Consider the following 21852-nt stretch of genomic DNA (forward strand, 5'->3'; position numbering starts at 1 on the left):
GTCTAGAGATGAAATTGTTAGCAGTAAGTGAGGCCTCTCCATATGCCCTCTTAGGGTAGAGGCGCAAGGAACTGGGAGGGCAGAAATGTTTGAAATAAAAATACTTTTCTATATTTCATTAACATTTCTCTTTCTTCTCCAACATCCACCCCCAATCCCAATAATTACTGCGGAGATTTCTCACATCTTTGCCTCTGAACCAACAGTACCCGAATCAAATGACCTGCTCATCAACATACTGCTTTTGGGACCTTGTGTATAAACTTGGTGCTTCATTTCAAACACTATCACAATGACCACATATTTTAAAAATACCTTTTTTAAGTTCTAAAGTATTTTGGAATGCACTGGAAGATATCTTGCAAATATAAATATTTATTTTTCCCAACTCATTTCATGTTAATTTATCTCTTCCTGAAAGTGTATTTTAAATATTACTATTCGTACTTGTCCAGCAAGGATAAAATCAAGCACTCAATACAACTAATGGCACCAACTATTAAAACTTGATATTGGTAACTCGTTTTTTCCCTCGTGTATCATGCTTAACCACGTCCATGGCTGCTATGCTTAAAGAGAAAGTAGCACCACAATGAAACCAGGTATATTCAAATGAATCGCATCAATTCAAAGCAAGTCCAGGAAAACCAGAAACCAAATCAATCACACCAAAGAACAAGATGCAATCATCTTTCAAGCATTGCCTAAAACCTGATTTTCCCACACCAGCTCTCTAGCCAATAGTGAATCTAAAAATAAGGTTACATCACTAATTTATACACTTTCAGCTTTTCCAGTAAATGAGGCACTAAAGCACAATAATTGCACTAACTGTTTCAATGTTGTATGAAAGTTTATTGATGAAACTATTACATTCAATTATGCACAATGTCTGGGAAAAATGGGTAAAGATTTAATTGTTCATGTCACAGACAATTTTTGCCCCATTTCGCTATAAATGAAAAAAAAATCACAAAACTGCAGATGCTGGAAACATGAAATAAAAGGAGAAAAACAAAGAAACTTAATCTGATTTTAACTGTTACTTACTGCCACATTAAGTCATCAAGTCTCATCCTATCAAAGATACTCCCTTTGTTCTACCCATCCATCCCTCATCTTCTCTCCTGCCTAAAACTTGTTTTCTTTCCCAGTTCTGATGAAAGGTGCCAGACTTAAAACTGCAACTATTTCTCTTACCAGATGTTGTCTGACCTGCTGAATGTTTCCAACATTTTCTGTTTTATTTCATATTACTTTAGAACTTATTTTGCAACACGCTTAATGTAAGAATCTTGCTTTCAATATTTTGTCCTTTACAACCAAATGGTTACTACCACTTTCAGTGGTGAGAGTATTCTTATAAAATGCTTTTAAAACGTAAATAGAACAAAAGCCAATTTCACAGCATGTTAAATATCATTTAGAACCTCAGTCAAAACATTCCATACTTAACATTTACATATCAATTTTTACATGACAATTCAACAACAATCATGCTAACTGAATCATATCAGCAGCTGGTTTGATACAGACATGTGTCAGGTACAATTGCTCCAGCCACAAATGCCAAGTTGCAAAACCCTTCCATGTGCCTTAGCTCCCAAGTTTAGTCTTCCCCTACCCCTCTCTATCACCATAATGGTTTTAATACAACTACTTTTACCTTGAACACTGCTCACTTCTATGACAACTGCCTCCTCGACAAAAGCCTAATCCACCCCTTCGTTTGACCCTGGTCCACGTTGACCATTCAGTTCAGAGTCAGTTGGACCCTTTGTGTTGTCACTTACAATATCATACAACAACGGGTTCACCTCTCAATGAAAGCTGAAAATACCCTGCACCTTTTCCTCACCAATGAAAACTGGAAATTGCTTGAAATGCCCATCAGGTCAGGCAGCATCTGTGGAAAGACAGACAGTTAATATTTCGGGTCAGAGACCCTTAGGCAGACAAAGTGTTTTGATTAAAGGCCTTTGAACTGAAACAGTTACTTCATTTCTTTTTCCACAGATGCTGCCTGACCTGCTGAGCATTTCATACTTTCATAGCTTTAGGACTTCTAACTTCTTAACCTCTCACCCTACTCAGCTTAAAATACACATGGCTGTAGTCACGCCCCTGCCCATCATGTCCTACAATTGACAGTTATGGTTTCAGCCATCTAAGCCAATCTGCAAGTCTCTACACCAACTAAAGCCTTTCTTATAATCCAAACATCATTGACTCTATTTTGTCTGATTAGATCTCTGGAAAGCATATTGAAATAGTTTTAAAAAAATGCAAATTCTTGTCACCCTTCATTCTTTAATCATCACCCAAATGTTTTCTTCCATAACTAATTGAAATGCAACTAGATAACTGATTCATTTCCTTCACAAAATGATCTACAGCATTACTAACAGGTACTCTGAAGGCACAATGTATTTTAATGTTATCAAGTCAGAATATTAGGTTGCTGATAGAAGCAAGGAGGTAAATGGAGAGGCACTGGGAATAATATTCCAATTCACAAAATCTGAGGTGGTGCCAATTGACTGGGGGTGGGGGGCGAGTTGGAAATTGCAAATGAGGGACCCTTGGTCAAAAAACATCTGATAGGTTAAGCAATTTACAGGCCAGTTTACTCAGTGAAGGGGAAGCACTTAGAAGCAATAATCCAAAATCAACTTTATAGTCACTTGGAGATGTTCTTGAGTTAATGGAAACAAGCAAAGATTTACAAAGACCATCAAAAGAAAAACTGCAGATGCTGGAAATTTGACATAAAACAGGCAGCATCTCTGGGGAGAGAAACAGGATTAATGTTTCAAGTTAATGACCAGAACTAGAAAAGTTTAGGAGAACAAGCATGTTTTAAGTTATGAGAAAAGGGAGAGTTGAATAGAACTTGGGTGTGTCTTTGACGGGGTGGAGACCAAGACAGACAAGTAGTAGCAGCACTGGACGAAAGAGAACGGTAAAAGTTTAACTGTGGCTGATCTGTCTGGATATGCAGACAGAAGATGAATAACAAGAATTCATGAACATTCTCACACATCTCCTATTTACTTCTCCAGTCAAATCAGCTAACTAGCCTTCATTCATCCTGCACCTTATAGTATTTTACAAAAGAAATTGTGTTTAGCTAACCTGATAGAGGATTTTGATGAGGTAACAGAAAGTTGATGAGGGCAATGATATTAATATATTTATTTGGACTTTCAAAAGACATTTGATAAAATGCCTCATAATAGGCTTTTCAATAGGGATAAAGTCTTTGGAATAAAAAGGACGGTGGTAGCAGAGATAAGAAATTATCTGAGTAACAGAAAGCAGTTGTTTGTTTGGATTGGACATTATAAAGTGTTCTCCAGAAATCTTTGCTGGGACCTCTGCTTTCACTGATATTCACTAATGATTTGAAACTGGACATTGAGACAATTTCAAAACATCCAGTCAACACCAAACATGGAAGTATAGTGAACTGTGGAAAAAAAAGTAATACACTTCTAGAGAATAGATAGGCTAGTGGAATAGGCAAACATGAGATGAACTTTAATGCAGAAGGGAAAACTTAATAGGAAAAACAGGGAGGGGCAGTATAATATGAAGAGCACAATTATAAAAGGTTGCAGGAACAAAGAGAGAGAGAGTGTGTGTGTGTTTGTTAGTTACAATCTTTTGAAAGTGGCAAGGCAGTTTGGCAAAATGGTTATAAAAGCATATATAATCCTAGGCTTCACAGAGGTACAGAGTATAAAAGGAGAAGTTATGAGCTACCTTCATAAAGCACTGGCTCAGTGCTTTGTATCCAAATCTGGTCAGTGTACTTGTAGAGGATGTGAAGGCCTTGGAGAGGGTGTAGAAAATGTTTATGAAAATTATTTACTAGAATGGTTTCAGCGATGAGAACTAGGGATGATGTTCCCCAAGAGCAAAAGTGACCTGACAAAGGTCTTCAGTTTTCCAATTGATATTCATTAGGGTTCTAGTTACAATAGAGAGAACAAACCTATTCCCATTAGTGAAAAGGTCAACAAACATTGATTTAAAGTGGCTAGGCAAACAACCAAAGCTACACGAGGAAACTTCTTACCAAAATAGTGCAGTGAGTGGTTAACATCTAAAATACATGGCCTTGCAAGGATATAGAGGCAGATTATATGATGGCTTTCAAAAAGGAATTGGATCAGAATTTGAAAATGAACTGCAGAGCTGAGGAGAATGGGCAGGGGAGTGGGACTAACTGTATTGTTCTTGCAGTCAACTAGTATTGACTCAAAGGACAGAAATGACCTCCCTCTGTGCCAATACCATTTTATTATTATGGCATCCTATACTAACTTCTAAAGGATAATTTTTGGCACAGCCCGACCACCACTTTAGCTTCATTTATGCACTCTCAACTAGCCGTGCATTTCTATCCATATTCTAGTATTTCACTAGAAGTTTTCCCCGTTCCCCAATCCCTTACTTTCAACAGTTTGCCCTTACTTTCAACAGTTTGGCCCTTTCCTACTGGAACGTACACTCAGTTAACTTTTCTAATCCGAACTGGTTATTAGTGGCTTGTTTGAAAATGTATATTTATGGACATCAGGCAAGCACGAGGTCAGGTTCAGCTATAATACACCAGTTCAATTGCTACCCACACATTATCTAGCTCCACAGCAGAGGTTGGTCTTCAGTCACCTTGTACTCCCCTGCCGCTGGATCAAGAACTCAATCTGTCAAGTCTGTGCCAAAATTCTTATGAAGCAACATTATGCTCAAGTTTCAAGGTAACTGCAATCACTTTGTTTTTGCTCACTTCTAAAATTGAAAAGGGATTCAACTACTTTGAGTCCTCCAGCATCTTGTGTGTTGCTCCAGATTCCAGCATCCTCAGTCTTTTGTGTCATCAATCATTATCCATTGAATCATTAGTAAATAAAGCTGTGCTTGTGTTTTAAACTTGCTCACAGTAACAAGCCTTTCAATGAAACAACCAAAAACGAGCAGAGATTTGTATACTCAGGATCTCATTTAGCAGACTAATTGCTAACTTTAACAATTTACAGCACAACTTTTAAACAAGATGTTCTTTATATAAACATTACTATAACATTTGAAAGTAACCTATTATTGTATGCAATTTACATGCACTATAACTTCTTCAGCATTTCAACATACCTGCAACCCTACTCAACTGAGTTTTTATTAAAGGCGATTTTACACAGAGCGGTAGGTGCTTGGAAGACACAACCGGGGAGTGGTGGAAGCAGATACAATAGCAACATTTAAGAGGCATTTAGACAGGCAGGGAATGGAGGGATATAGACCAAGTGCAGGCAGATGTGCAGATTAAATTGACATCATGGTCGGCACAGACATCATGGATTGAAGGGCATTTTCCTGTGTTGGACTGTTCTATGTAATATTCAGTGATGTTCTGATCATTATAATTTTTTTTGCTTCTGATCAAAGTTATTGCATTGCACAAATAGGAAATATTTCCTTCTCTCTTTTTGGATTCTATTCTCATTGCACAACACTTCTGGTTCAGTAATGATATAATCATGCCCAAGATTTCTCTGAAACTAATTTAATTTGTTATTCATTACAATTAAACTTCTAATTACAACATAAAATAAAACAATAAAACTCACTTTGAGGCGTCAATCTGGATTCCTGCCAGTACAAATTATGATCTCCAAAGTCAAATCTCCAATATAACCTAACATATCCTCCCAAATGCCAATAGAAGTGAAAAGTTCCTTAAATCTGGACCTGTAGATTACATCTTGCCTACTACATTAGTGAGAATCAACATTTCTTCTAACCTTTATCCATCAGAAATTTTGTGCTTAAAAATGAAATTCAACTGTTTCAGGTTAAAACATATTAAACCATATGCTACCAAACAGACAACTGCAAGGTCACAAACTTTCCACATTTGGTGAATTCTCTCTACCAGGGCAGTTTCCCTAACCAACTTTCAAGACCTAATCTTCAATGTCCCTCCAAGTCACACATCATCCTGACCAAAAAAACATCAATGGTCCTTCAATGCCACATGGGGCCATATCCTGGAATTCCCTCCTTTACCATACTGTCAAAGTAACTTTACCAAATGACTGCAGCAAATCAAAATGAACCACTTTCTCAAGGGAATAAATGCCAGCAGTGACTGCCTTTCAAAAGCATGAAAATCTCAACCTTCTGTTAGAGAAGGAATGAAAATTGAGGCTGTTTAATGCCATGCTTGCTTGGAAGCTGCATGCAATTGCTCAACGATGTGATTCATGCCCATTTGCCACAAATCCCAAATTAATATCCAGGCTTAGGCTGAATGGGGAAATAACACTTGTGCCACACAAACAGCAGCCAATGACCATCTTTAACAGAAGTGCATAAACTACCATCCCATGATTTAGAAGTGGGAGGTGGGTTATTCCTTTGGGGTAGACAAACAAGGTGAAGGAATACATGATAAAGAGTAGTATACTAAATGTACATGAACACTGGATTTTTTTTTGCATGCATGTCCATAGATTCATGAAGGCAAAGCAAGGAGCTAAAGTGGTTAAAGCAGCATACAGGATGTTCATTCTGGAACTGTATAAAATACGAGAGGGACAAGGAGCATCACGTCTTCTTAAGTAGTTCCTTAAGATTGAGGATTACTGGCTTCCATTCCAGTTCTGAACAATGGGAGATACGAGTCTGTGAATTCTTTCAGCGTGTGCTGGCCTCTGTACAATCAGATACCATACAGCCTGGCAGAATGAGGTATTGGCCCAACGGCAAAGAGGTCCAAGATCAGTGGAGACCAAGCTCTGCTGCAAAGACTTGGCACATACACACAAGCAGAGACACATCAAACAAAGCACACCAAGATGCACTTCACACACACAAATAAAAAAAGGGTAAGGCATACAATCTTGCTTATATTCTCTACTACCACTTTCTCTTTGAGTCCCTTCCCTCTTGATTCCACCACACTCCTCTCTTGCCACCACCCCTCCACTCCATTTCCCAGCTGCTTGGTCACTCCAAGAGCAAGACCACTGTCTGACCACTATCACTCACCCTCTTCAAGGCTCTTTCCCAAACTGCCCTCCTTCCACTCCCCACAACCCTGGTCCCAGTAGCCACACTGCACAATTTATGGCCCAGCCCAGAATCACCAAAACTCTCCAAGAAAACCAGAGGAGTATTTTGCCATCTAACAATTACTCACCAATGTTGGCATACTGCAGTTTCAGCAATGGTCTATTAGTTTCTGGCATATACTTCTGGACAACGGGCAGAATCATCCCAGCAGTGTGGGAGCATCTCACAAGGCCAGCATTATCAGTCAATAAACATAGTTAATCCTAAATTTATCAGACCTCATCTCCCAGTCCTGCTGGGAGTGGGGCAGGAGGGGGGATAAAAGACGATCAAGGTGTACAAGTGTCAGGAGCTGATACTAAGTTCTGTAACAACACATTTTATTCTATATCTCAAATTTTGGGTAGTGATTTGTGAATTCTGCAAGGGCAAATTTCCGTAACCTGAATAGTCGTAATATGGGGGTCACCTGCAGTATTGAACTCAAACTGGGACTGAAGCTTTTATACTCAATTTCATTATTACTTTATTACTACATTGGATCTTAATTGAAGTTATAATCACTCAAAAAAGTCAAGATATTGAACATAATGTTAAACTTTTTCAGTTTCTTATAAGACTCCAAGCATGGTAGACTTAAACTATTGTTTCCGTGAACATAATATATGAGCACTTTAACACTAGATATTCCTCTGAGCTACTGGCTTCAAATTCAGTCATTTGCAGTACAGCAGTAAGACTTGGAAATCACTCCAACAATACCAGTTTACAAAGCACATGCACAGAGACATATTCCGAATTGGGTCAAAGTTTGAGAAGATTCCATTGGTGACAAATCCTATCATGAAGTACTGGCATCAAGAGGTAAAGCTGAGGTACTAAAATTAGTTTTACCTTCATTACCTCAGCATAAAAATAAATTTTACCTAAGGTCATTTCCTGCCCAATCTGTGCAATTCTTCCTTTGGGACCATGCTCAGTTTTGAATTCCAGTGTGAAGATTTGATAGTTCTCTTCAATCTTCCACTGATCAGACTTGCACTTGCTTTTCAGTATCACGATGAAGCAAGAATTTAACTTCTCAGAATTCCATAAACTTTTTTTTAGCATTATAAACAAGGCTGCAATAGTGCCAATTCTTAGCTGCCCCAAGGTTAAGAGCTAACCACATACTGAGACTAGAATCACAAATGGTAATCAAGTAGAGGGCACTGGGTTCCCTTAACGGGTTAGGTAGATTTTTACAACAATCTGAATTTGCTGTAATTCTCTGGTTCTGCTTCAAAAATTATTGAATTCACATCCCCAACTTACCAGAGCAGATTTAAACTCAAAACCACAACCACAAGACAACTGCAGACCCATTCGAGCAACAGTAAAGATATGTGAGTGCAACTTTAGCTATATCATGTTTAAATTATTTTCTTCCCTTCATTTGATAAAGCACTGTCTAATGTACCAGCTGGTCAGATTTTCTAGCTCAAATCAAAAGCAAATGCAAGTGGTAGCTCTGTTAAACTCGAAAATAGTTCACATTGTTTATGGACATCAGAAGGTCCAAGTTTACAGAATTATCATTACTGTCAAAGCATGTGTTTATTATATACAATGAAAAGTAAAAATAGAAATGCTAAAAAAAATCCAGTTCTTGAAAAAGACTACAGGAAATGATAATGACAACTGATGCGTGCCAGAGACATTCACCAAAGGATAATAACAGTGGATTATGTCTAAAACAGACTATTCTAACGATTCTTTGGAAGACATGAGGCTGTTTGTTGAATTTTATGGAATTAACTAATTAGAGAAGGCCAGCCCTTCAATATTTCTATCAGAGTGACCATTCATCTTTATGGAACAATAAAAAGTGCTCAGAGATATTAGACCACATTTACTCCTGACATTCTGCCCCAACTTCAAGTCACATTGTTAATGCTGTTCTGTTCGGATTGATACAACCTTATCCTAAAAGACCAACTGAAAAGCAAACAATCACTTGTTACAATAGTAGTGTTTGCCACTACCTAGAACAAAATTAACAAGCAAAAACAGAAGCTACTGGATACTTATACATGCACGGTCATATCTTTTGGATGACTTCTAAATTGAAAGTTTAACACAGACAAGTGTGAGGTGATGCACTTTGGGAGAACAAACCAGGGTAAGACTTGCACAGTGAATGGTAGGGCACTGAGGTGTGCGGTAGAACAAAGGGACCTGGGAATACAGATCCATAGTTCCTTGAAAGTGAGGCCACAGGTAGATTGGGTTGTAAAGAGAGCTTTGACACATTGGCCTTCATAAATCAGTGCATCCAGTACAGGAGTTGGGATGTTACAATGAAATTGTACAAGAGGTTGGTGAGGCTAAATTTAGAGTATTGTGTGCAGTTCTGGTCACCCACCTACAGGAAAGATGTCAATAAGCTTGAAAGAGTGCAGAGAAAATTTACACAGATGTTACCAGGACCTGAGTTATAGGGAAAGGTTGAATAGGCAAGGACTTCATTCCCTGGAGCGCAGGAGAATGAGGGTAGATCTTATAGAGGTATACAAAATTATGATGGGTATAGATAGGGTGAAAGCATGCAGGCTTTTTCCTCTCAGGTTGGGTGAGACTAGAACAAAAGGTTTAGGGTGAAAGGTGAAATATTTAAGGGGAATCTGAGGGTGGAACTACTTCACTCAGAGGGTGGTGTGAGTGTGGAATGAGCTGCCAGCTGAAGTGATGGATGTGGGTTCAATTGTAACATTTAAGAGAAGTTTGGATAGTGCATGGACGGCTATGGTCCAGGTGCAGGTAGATGGGACTAGGCAGAAAACCAGGCAGGCATGGACTAGATGGGCTGAAGGGCCTGCTTCTGTGCTATAGTACTCTATGACTCTTCCTAATAAAATAGGCTGCAATGGGCAAATAGAGCACTCTTGTGTGACAAATAATTGCACCTTTCTAAAAGCAGTCTTTCAAAGTAATGTGTGCGCGCTCTCCTAGAGTGGAGGTCAGTCAGGTACCTTGTTATGCCAAGGGCAATACACCAATATTTTGCCATCTCAATATAGACAAACTGCAGCACAAACATAATTCAATTTAAATGGTAGCTTTATTAAAGGATATTCCAAGGTGCTTCACAAAAAAGCAAATCAGATAAAAAAAATCAACACTGAACCAATGGGAAGCCAACAGCTTGGCCAAATACATCTCATAGTTATAACTTAAACCTCATGCATATACATCTTGCTTCCTGCTTTCCTAATAAGCATGTTTGTCAACTTTCCCCACTTTCCAATGTCTACAATGTACACTGGAAATAGCCTGCAAATTTGTCACACTATTGCTTCATGTCTGAAGCTAGCATCACCTCCCATTGCAATGTGTGCTTGCAAGTCAATTCCTGAATACTTTTAGAATCTCCATACTTAATCTATTAAATGATAAGTGCATTGATTAAAAATAGAATGCTAACCTTAGAATGACTACTGAATTATGTCTTGCCATTTTGTCCGATTTTCACTGTACTTTGTATTGCCACATGATCATATATAAATATCTACTTATAAATGCATTCTGTACAAAAGACAGGTTTCACAGAAAACTCAACTACATGCCTTTCCCATTATTCACTTCTATGTTATGACTTTTCAGTGGTTTAAAATTATTTAGAGATTATTTCCAATCACGAAACATGGTCACTGGAGCCGAACAAATCACTCAAAGCTTTCCAAAATAACTTTTGATCCACCACTTGCTTACCAGTAATATATTTCCAAGTCCAAAAGAAAAATTTAAATAACAATTAATAAATGCACATCATTAAATGTGTCCTCTGAATTGTAGACTTTGCCTTTTGATAACTTATTAAAATATATTCTTTAAAGACCTCAAATCCCCTCAAAAACTTGTCTTTGGCCTTGACATTTTTATGCATACCTAATATTTTTCATTAACTTTTGGAACTTTGTGGTCAATGGCCTTTGGTTTCCAAACAATACTTTCAGAAAAAAGGCAAATATCAACAACGTGCCAAAATGAGTTTTTTTCTAAAGAAATTACTTGCTTTGTTTTACTTTTAAATTCAGTTCTGGCTGGTGTGGTAAAGAGAAAGAAAAAGATGTCCATATTTTTGTTCAAATTGTAAGCAACTAAAAAAGCAATCAAAACCTCAAGTGATTAGAAACAGGACAGGTTAGAGATATTAAGCAGGTTGAAGAATAGGGGTCATCTTCCTTCTGACCTACGCTTGGTCAGGTAATTCCAGATTTAACTCAAGTCCTCAGTAACTAGCTATTTCTTTGAAAACCAACAAAACTCTCACAAACTGAACTATGCAAAAATCAGTAAATGTGCAATATAGTTTTTTTTTCCAGAAATTATGAAAGCTAATTTTTTTTGAAGCACAGCATTTTACATACAAGTCCCCATACAGTTTTTTTATTATACAATTTTTTTTCTTAAGTAGCAACCAGTTGAAAGCAAGATTTATTACAGAAGGCATCTAAACTGCATGGCTTGGTTGCTCATTCATGCTAATAGCTAGGATGCATTATAATTCAGACCATGGGACAATATTCTGAAGCGCTAATACAACTAATTTATAAATGGTTAACTCTGAATGTTAGTGGAATAGTGATAGAGTCACAGAGTTGTACAGCACAGAAACGGGTCCTGCGGCCCACCACAGTCACGCTAACACGTGGGCAAAGAGAAATTATCGAATGGGAAAGGAAGATGAAACTGTACCTTTTGAGCAAAAAATAACTGCAATAATACCACCAAGGCATTTAACTTCCTTACTAAGCCAAAAATCACTCCTCCTACTCACTCAATCCCAACACTAACCAGTCCCTTACCTCACAGCACTACTCTCAATCTCTGCACTTGTTAACAATCAACTGCCTGTATCCAACATCCTTTCTCTAACAGGTTGTTGCCTCCAAGCTGTGCACTCATCTATGCTACAATTCAATATCAGCCTCCCTCAAACCCACAAATATTTCAAACTTAAATTTGTAAATGACATAAGAAAAAACATGATGTATTAGCCGTATGACCATAAGATAAAGAAGCAGAATTAGACCATTTGGCCCATTGAGTCCGCTCCACCATTCAATCATGGCCTCTGACTGAAGAAACTCTACCTCATTGCAGTTCTAAAGAAGCTGTCCCTTGGATCATAGACTCTCCTACTAATGGAAACATCCTCTCCACGTCCACTCTATCCAAGCCTTTCAGCATTCGGTAGGTTGCAATGTGATCTCTCACCTCCTCCCCACCCCCCCACCATCCTCCTGAACTCAATGGGCCCAGGCCCATCAAACGCTCCTCATAGGTTAAGCCCATTAAACAGTCCTCATACGTTATCCCCTCAACTTTGCAGAATCCTTTAAAGAATCAGCCACTCCATCTGCCATCAACTTTTTCCTCTGCTCTTCAGTGACATAATATTTCAGATCTTTGTATCATTCTTAATTCTCTGATCTTTCCCTGAACATTTATCCAGTTGGGTTCCATTATCTCACCACTTTTGGAGCAAGTCAAGGTCCTAATTTTGGCTTGTTCACTCTTTACCATCTGTACATTATTTTTGGCAACAGTTGTACATGGGGTTAACACCAATAACATTGTGGAAGTGCTAATCTGACACTGTTAAACTAACCAAAGGACTAGGAAGATTGAACCATCAACTTTCATGACCAATTTTAAATCCTACTTATTCTCCCTTCAGGCCAAATCAAATTACACCAAACAACTGGTATGTTCCACAATGAGCTAACTTTCCAACACCGAATCTTCTCCATTAAAGCTCATTTGCTTATCATATCCCTTCCTCAGCATATGAAGACTTCAAACTCTGAAATGTAGTGATAATTCAAGACTAAGTTAATGTTACCCTTTAAATTCAATTTAATCTAAAACATTTTCCACACCCGTGTCCAGTAATCTATTATCTCAACACCTAAAGCTTAAATTAATAAGTATTTAAATCATTCTACAAGCTTGTGCTCCCCTTCCTAACCTTCTTCAATCATTTACTTCTCAGTCCCTCTCCATATCCCCAACCTAAGCACATCACCACAAGTTTTAATACTCCAGTAGCTTGTACATCCTTTTCTCCCTTGGTCACACTGCTAGTCATGCCCAAGGATGCCTGCATCCCATTATGAACTACCATCTACACACATCTGCCTCTCCTCAAAATCTTCCACAAATCTTGTCTGATAACACTTCCTTGTATTTATATAGCATTTCTTGTTTTAGTCAATAAAGATCTTATTCTTGAATGCAAACTTTCCAAAACCTTCCAGATTCCCAAAACACCATGTTTAATTTCCAGATAGAAAGTTTATACCTAGATTCCATAATGATGCATGTTAATACCCAATGTTAACTTTTATAGAACCATTTACATTTATATAGATATCAAAAACTCACTGAAATTAAAATAGCTATGTAAATGCCAAGCACACTTTACAAAGTTATGCCACAAGACAGTTTCTTAACCCATTAGTCATAAACCAGTAGCGGTTAGCATAATGCTATTACAGCGCCAGCGACTCAGGTCCAATTCCAGCCACTGTCTGTAAGGAGTTTGTACGTTCTCCCCATGTCTGCGTGGGTTTCCTCCAGGTGCTCTGGTTTCCTCCCACATTCCAAAGACGTATGGGTTAGGAAGTTGTGGACATGCTATGTCGGCGCCGGAAACGTGGCGACACTTGCAGGCTGACCCTAGAACACTCTACACAGAAGATCCATTTCACTGTGTTTTTCGATGTGCACGTGACTAATAAAGATATCTTATCTAATCACCAGGATCAAAAGTAACTTTCTCACTTCAGATTAGGACAATGTGCGACAAGTTCCAATCTGCTATTCCTTTATTCACTTTTTTTAAAATCTGAGCTATAATAGAGCCTACTGTATTCATATTAAACCAGTGAACCATATTTTTTTTGTTCTTCAAGAATTAAATATCAATCTCTGCATAACATGCCTACTATGGACTTGAAATCAATCAGAACACCGGACAAGGTGCAGCTACACACCCTACGTACAAACTTAAAATTGGAGGTCAAAAAATTCAGATCCATAAGCATTTATAACAAAATTAACATGAAGACTGTATTAGTATTACTATGCCATAACATGGTCACTTTACACAATTTTAATTAAACTAGAGGCAGCCATAACTTTGAGAACACCCTATGACAGATGTTTGATGTTACATTTTGCCTTGATTGATCAATTTAAAAGAAACTTTCAGAGCATTATGAAAATTGCCTGAAAATCAAAATCTGCAAGGTAATTGAAATAAAAATAGAAAATGCTAGAAACACAGTAGGCTACATCTATGGAATAGAAACAGTTAATATTTCACAGCAAAGACAACTTATTAGAATATCATGAAGACCACTTCAAGAACAGCTCCCATTACCCTTACATTATTCTTTTACATATTACAAAAACTTTAGAATAGGTTCATGGCTGATGGGGTGACTGAGCAAACACTAATGCTAAAATATTTCAGTTCTATAAAAAGAACTCAAATTTATTCTAAAAAAAAGTCTCTCCATAATTCATAGCAAATAAATACTGATTAACTTTTAAATTGGTAAATATCAGCTTGCCAGATTTTTGGAGTTGTTGCTTTTAAGATGGCCTGGAGCACTTTATGACTGTATTCATTATTCTATTTACATTGTCAAAAAGCCTGGCAACAGATCTTCATATTCTCTTTGCAAATACAGTGTCAGGAAAGATGCCGGCTGTGCATTTAATAAATCATTTAATAAATGATGAGGTAGCATATGTCCATTTTATTTCAAGAGAATGGAAAATTCAGGAACTACATTTGAAATCTACTTTCATTAGAAAGTGAAAGCATCCAAAAATATCTTGCAAAGAGAACAGCATCTTGTGAAAATCATGCAGAAATTGGCATGCAGGGTAACTGATCTGTTATCACAAAAAGCTCTCAGCATTCAAATTATATAAACATGGTTTTCAACCTATGGGGGCACAGACTTTCATAATGTTGCATGGGAGTAGATTCAATTTTGGAGGGGAAGCATGGGAAGGGAGAGAAGGGAAAATTAATTATGCCAAAATAAGAAGAATAAAAAGTCTAGGACCTCTGAGACACTACTAAAACTACAGTAAGCCAGTCAATGCTAATCAGCTGCCATTTCAAAAATGTATTTAAAATAGTTTTAAAACATCCAAAAAATGTTCCAAAATGATTTCCAAAAAAATTCCTGAATAAAATATTTTCACTGCTTCCAAAAGCAAACAATAGTTTTGAAATCAGAACCCTTGAGAATCTCACAATGAAGGCTTCCTGTAAACATTTTAAAAAAGCCCATTTTAGAACAGTCATGCAGAAGGAAAATTATCCCAACTGTTCAATCACAAGGTCCTGAGTTCTAGTGCTCAATGTTCTACTTTTATATCAGAAGTTCAATTTAATCAAAGGCATTTAGAAAACAAGCTACCTACAATGCTTCGGCAAACTATACCTTATTATAATTGACCATTTAAGTTCCAACTGCTACACATAATAAAATGGCTGCAGTGTTGGCTATGAATTAAATTTTAAATATAAATTACAATTTGGCTAAACACAGGTTGTCTCTGAACCCAATGCCAGCAGGAGGAGGGACAATAAAAAGGATGAAGGGCTGGGTCATGGGAACTAACTTACAAAACCAAAACTAGTAAGATGTAAACTGCAAAGGGCATAAGTCATATTACAGTCTTTAAGAGAAGGATATTAAAATGAATCTCTCATGAGATATTTTCTGTTGTTATCTTGCACAAGTAAGATCAAAATTCTACAGGCACATTTTCAAAGCTGTATTGCAACTACTTCTTTTTAAAGTGTATCAGGAGCCTTAATTATTTGTATCTCTGACATCCATCTTTGACTCTCCCTTGAATAAGGAAGTTAGTGGAGAACAAAAAGTTACAATATTTCTGCACAGTTCTCTACCAGCTGCGGACAGCTAGCCTGCAGCATGTTTAGGTAGGTTCATGGAAAAGTTAACCTCAAAGCTAAGCGCGAAGCGGATATCCTATACAACATTTGGGCAAATTCGTTTGGTATCGGGAAGTGGTTTTGAACTGCAGTAACCATTTGTTTCGAGTTCAAAACAGCTGGTGCCTGAAGAAAGCGGGTGTGTGAAACACCCAAATGTTTCAAGTTCCAACAGTTCTTGCCCTTGACTCTTAAAACCGCATACCTTTTTGAAAGGATGCTTAAACTTAAGAAATTAACAATTTGACATGACATTTTTACAAGGCCAACGTGCAACTCTGAAGTTGTGAACTTCATTAACGCACTTAAAGTCACTGTTTCATAGTTTAACAAATATTAGTCTCCATGCATTTTCAGTAATGTCAAAGTGAATACATTTATGATCTGTATGGCTATTAATCCTATTTTCTCCTGAAATTGTTCATGGGTAAATATTGACCAGTTCCAGCGTATTGTAGTTACCCAAGATTTTGAAACAAAATGTTTCTAATATTTCTTCACTAAACTGAATTCAAATTGTGAATTAAAAATGGCATCAAGCATTGGATCAATGGATATTCATAATGTATTTACAGGATAGGTATAGCAACGTAGCAGAAATTGAATAGAGTAATACCACCTCAAAAGAGCATGCTCTCTTGAACATCATTACAAAGGGGCAGTGCATGCACTCAGACTTATTTCTTACTAACCTTTTATGTACAAGTTTGCATTATTATCTACAGATCTGATCACATTCTCACCTAATACTACACTTTTGGAAAACTTTGGTTAGATTTTGTTGTTCACTTTAAAGAACCATAGTTTTAAAAAATGTATGTTTGGACATGTTTACTGAAATCTTAATAACAATGCATCAACAAACCACACCAGCTGTTCAACTACAGGTATAAATAAATGGGTATCTGCAACTCCTTCCATTTTCTGTGCTATTCAGCCAGAGGTAGCCAAGGTCCCACTTTACAATATATTGCCCAACGATCATTTACTGCCTGGAATTGGCCAAAATTTCCAGAAAGAAATACAAGTCATCAAGAAAGAAAACAGTATTAGGGAGGATAGAGACATTTTGCCAAGAAAAGCCTATTTTGGGGGAAAAAAGACAATTCCCAATGTAAAAATGTTTTACAAAAATCTGTAGGAAATTGGTTACATACTACATAATGGTAGTTTCAGAAGTTCCATATTTTGTAAGCTAATTAAGCTTACATACGTAAATTCAAGTTCTGAGTATAATATTGTTCTCTCTCAAGCTATTCACACATCTAAAGTTACATATACAACTTCTTGGCTATTGTCAAATTGTTACAAAACAGTACACTGTCTAGCAAAAAGAAAATTCCCAGAGTTGGCTTCTCCCCTGCGCCACTAATCTTACTGTACAATGCGAGTAAATGCAGGGCTGTGAATGGACAACAGGTATTTTATGAATGGGATGGTCACATGACCATTGCACCTCCCAAGCTAATATTTCTCACCGCATGAATGCATCCTGCAAGCTGTTCTCCTTTCACACGATTCTCCACGACCAAGATTTCGAAATGATACTACTGCAACCAATAACGGAAGTGACAAGGCCAATAAGTAATTTATGTATCGCCTGAAATGGGCCCCTTTACCGCAGGCTTGAGTAGAGAAAGGAAATTACATATTACAGGACTTTTTTTTTATGAATGAAAATGCGATACGTAGAAAAGAATGATCAACAAAGAAAAACAGGGTGGCTGAATCCGTTGGTGGGTCATTACATAGCGGAAATCTCACCCATCAAACCACCCGGGGGCGAGAAAAAAAGAAAACAATCTAAGAACGTAGGATCCAGCAGGAAGGATTCTGCATGTTTCTAACTGCACTCATCTCCATGCCTGCAGTAATCGCAGAGCTGGCACCATTTAAATAAAAACACAAAAAGCTGCCCAACCCCCAGGGCAAACCAAGAGGACCAGTTCCAAATACAGAGGCACACCAGCCTTTCAGAATCTGGCCCCAACTCCTCACACTCTGCCTGCAACAGCCTTTACCAAACACCTCTGATGTTGATCATGAAAGTAAATAACTCAGGCCACCAGAATACCAAACAAAACAAAACTCGGATGTGTTTACTGAAATACAAGTTGTCTTTTGTTTGGTATTCGGGTGCAAGAGATGGATGTGTTTACTTGCACTTAACCAGTCTTCCCATCAACCCCGGAAAATTAAGACTGTGCACAACCAGCTCTCCCCGCTCTACATGAGATATATACACCCCAAATCTACACATGTAAGAGGTTTGAGGCGTAGACTTCACATGTAAAAGTCTATGCCTCCATCTGCCCAACATGCCAATGACATTTATCACCTCACCCCTCCAGATACTGAGCACAAGTATTCATCTCGTCCCATCACCCCTGTACAGACGAAACAGATTTAGAACATGCAAAATTTCTACAGACATTAATAGCATTTATCCTCACTGCACAGTCGCTACCGTATCCAACTAAGGGGGGAGGGGAGGGGGTGGGGAGAGGAGGGGGACGAGGGAGAGAAGGGGAGGGGGGTGAGGAGAGGTGGGGAGGAGACCGTGGCGGGGGGGGGGGACGGGAGGAGAGGAGGGGGAGGTGAGGGGGGGAAGAGAAAGAGGATAACATGGCGAGGTGGGGGGAGACCGTGACGAGGTGGGAGGAGGGGGAGGAGAGCAGACTATGGCACGGGGGGGGGGGGACCGGAGACCGTGGCGAGGTTCGGGGGAGGGGGAGACCGTGGCGAGATTGGGGGGGGGAGGGGAAGAGGGGAGACCGTGGCGAAGTTGGGGGGGGGAGGAGGGGCAGACCGTGGCGAGGTTGGGGGGGGAGGAGGGGGAGACCGTGGCGAGGTTGGGGGGGGGAGGAGGGGGAGACCGTGGCGAGGTTGGGGGGGGGGGGGAGGAGGGGGAGACCGTGGGGAGGTTGGGGGGGGGGGGGAGGAGGGGGAGACCGTGGCGAGGTTGGGGGGGGGGGGAGGGGGAGACCGTGGCGAGGTTGGGGGGGGGGGAGGAGGGGGAGACCGTGGCGAGGTTGGGGGGGGGGGGGAGGAGGGGGAGACCGTGGCGAGGGTGGGGGGGGGGGAGGGGGAGACCGTGGCGAGGTTGGGGGGGGGGGAGGGGGAGACCGTGGCGAGGTTGGGGGGGGAGGGAGGAGGGGGAGACCGTGGCGAGGTTGGGGGGGGGGGAGGAGGGGGAGACCGTGGCGAGGTTGGGGGGGGGGAGGAGGGGGAGACCGTGGCGAGGTTAGGGGGGGGGAGGAGGGGGAGACCGTGGCGAGGTTGGGGGGGGGGAGGAGGGGGAGACCGTGGCGAGGTTGGGGGGGGGGGGAGGAGGGGGAGACCGTGGCGAGGTTGGGGGGGGGGGGAGGAGGGGGAGACCGTGGCGAGGTTGGGGGGGGGGGAGGAGGGGGAGACCGTGGCGAGGTTGGGGGGGGGGAGGAGGGGGAGACCGTGGCGAGGTTGGGGGGGGGGAGGAGGGGGAGACCGTGGCGAGGTTGGGGGGGGGGGAGGAGGGGGAGACCGTGGCGAGGTTGGGGGGGGGAGGAGGGGAGACCGTGGCGAGGTTGGGGGGGGGAGGAGGGGGAGACCGTGGCGAGGTTGGGGGGGGGAGGAGGAGGGGGAGACCGTGGCGAGGTTGGGGGGGGGGGAGGAGGAGGGGGAGACCGTGGCGAGGTGGGGGGGGGGGGGAGGAGGTGGGGGAGACCGTGGCGAGGTTGGGGGGGGGGGGGAGGAGGGGGAGACCGTGGCGAGGTTGGGGGGGGAGGAGGAGGGGGAGACCGTGGCGAGGTTGGGGGGGGAGGAGGAGGGGGAGACCGTGGCGAGGTTGGGGGGGGGAGGAGGAGGGGGAGACCGTGGCGAGGTTGGGGGGGGGGGAGGAGGAGGGGGAGACCGTGGCGAGGTTGGGGGGGGGGAGGAGGAGGGGGAGACCGTGGCGAGGTTGGGGGGGGGGAGGAGGAGGGGGAGACCGTGGCGAGGTTGGGGGGGGGGGGAGGAGGACGGGGAGACCGTGGCGAGGTTGGGGGGGGGAGGGGAGGAGGGGGAGACCGTGGCGAGGTTGGGGAGAGGGGAGAGGAGGGGGAGACTGTGGTGAGGTGGGAAGATGAGGATGGAGGGGGGGAAGATGAGGATGGAGGGGGGGAAGATGAGGATGGAGGGGGGGGAAGATGAGGATGGAGGGGGGGGAAGATGAGGATGGAGGGGGGGGAAGATGAGGATGGAGGGGGGGGAAGATGAGGATGGAGGGGGGGAAGATGAGGATGGAGGGGGGGAAGATGAGGATGATGGGGGGAAGATGAGGATGGGGGGAAGATGAGGATGGGGGGAAGATGAGGATGGGGGGAGATGAGGATGGGGGGAAGATGAGGATGGGGGGGAAGATGAGGATGGGGGGGAAGATGAGGATGGGGGGGAAGATGAGGATGGGGGGAAGATGAGGATGGGGGGAAGATGAGGATGGGGGGAAGATGAGGATGGGGGGGAAGATGAGGATGGGGGGGAAGATGAGGATGGGGGGAAGATGAGGATGGGGGGAAGATGAGGATGGGGGGAAGATGAGGATGGGGGGAAGATGAGGATGGGGGGGAAGATGAGGATGGGGGGGAAGATGAGGATGGGGGGGGAAGATGAGGATGGGGGGGGGAAGATGAGGATGGGGGGGGAGTGGAGGCGGTGGGAATCCCTGTCCATCAATGCCGGGGCAGGGCTGTGGTTCCGCGCCCGGGCAGCTTCGCTTGCGCCGGAATCCGGGCAGCAGCCCGGCGGCGGTGCCCGGGGAGCCGAGCGGAGCCCCCCGGCCGCCACGGTTTGTTTATTTACGACCGGCTGCGGTTCTCTTACTCGGTCTGGTTCGTCTCCTCGCTCATCTTTCAGCGACTTGCGATCATGGCCACGTTAATCCTCAGCAGCAGCAGCATCCCCCCGGCCCGCCACACCGCTTCTTCACGTTGCGGCCGTCCTTCCTGCTGCCTGTCCCGGGCCGGGCAGCGCCTCGGCCGCTGGTATCCACATCACACCGGGGGTAGAGGGAGGGGGGTGGGGGGTTAGGGGGAGGAGGTTGGGTTGGGGGGGTTAGGGGTGGAGGGGGGGGTCGCACCACTCGTGGCCTGATTTCAATGGCCTGACCCCGGCCTGTCCACTGCCATCGCTCCGCTCCGAAGCTCCATCCCGCTCTCACTCGGCTGGATGCGAGAGGAGGAGGAGGAGGAGGAGGGGCGCTGAGCCGTCTCGGAGGAAGGAGGAGGGGGGGGGGGGGTGGCGGTGGGGGTGGGTGGGGGGGCGGGGTGGGTGGGGGGAAGCGCTGGCGTCCGGGCGGAAGCAACGGCCGTCACACGCACCCTGGGAAACCCGTATCCCTCCACCGCTCCTACAACAAAAGCCCCCACCGACTCATTCGCCTTCCTCTCTCCCTCTCCCCCCCTCCCTTTACCCCCCCCCTCCCTTGCTGGAATGATTGCAATTAATCGGTAATTCTACCCCTGCCGATGGGTTAGTTGTGCCCTTTTTTCTTTGCTCCCTGTCAATGGGAGCTGGGTGGAAATAGTCCTTCCCTTTTTCCCGGTGGGGAGTGCGCAGTAATTTAAAGGCAGCCGGTCGGTGAGGAGGCTGTGTGTGCTCCAGCCTGTGAGCGTTGCTGCGCCGGCAAGGGGAAGCCCGGGTGCTGGAGAAGGCTGCGGGTAGCAGCGTGATGCACTGCAAACAACCTTAAACAGTAAAAAAAATTACGTGTGCCCTTCCATTTGTAGTCT

At 42.4% G+C, this 21852-nt stretch overlaps 1 protein-coding gene across 2 annotated transcripts in view; it reads right to left on the minus strand.

Annotated features, from left to right (window-relative positions):
• spred1 (sprouty related EVH1 domain containing 1) overlaps positions 1 to 21346 on the minus strand; it is a 74446-nt gene extending 53100 nt beyond the window's left edge. For both annotated transcript variants that reach the window (XM_052027305.1, XM_052027295.1), the window contains exon 1: positions 20945 to 21346. In XM_052027305.1, the coding sequence (XP_051883265.1) occupies positions 20945 to 20970 (26 nt within the window). In that variant the 5' untranslated portion in view covers positions 20971 to 21346. The remainder of the gene's footprint in view (positions 1 to 20944) is intronic.
• Between the last annotated feature and the right edge of the window lie 506 nt (positions 21347 to 21852).

This window comes from Pristis pectinata, chromosome 1 (genome assembly GCF_009764475.1).
Source record: "Pristis pectinata isolate sPriPec2 chromosome 1, sPriPec2.1.pri, whole genome shotgun sequence".
Classification (NCBI taxonomy): Eukaryota; Metazoa; Chordata; class Chondrichthyes; order Rhinopristiformes; family Pristidae; genus Pristis; species Pristis pectinata.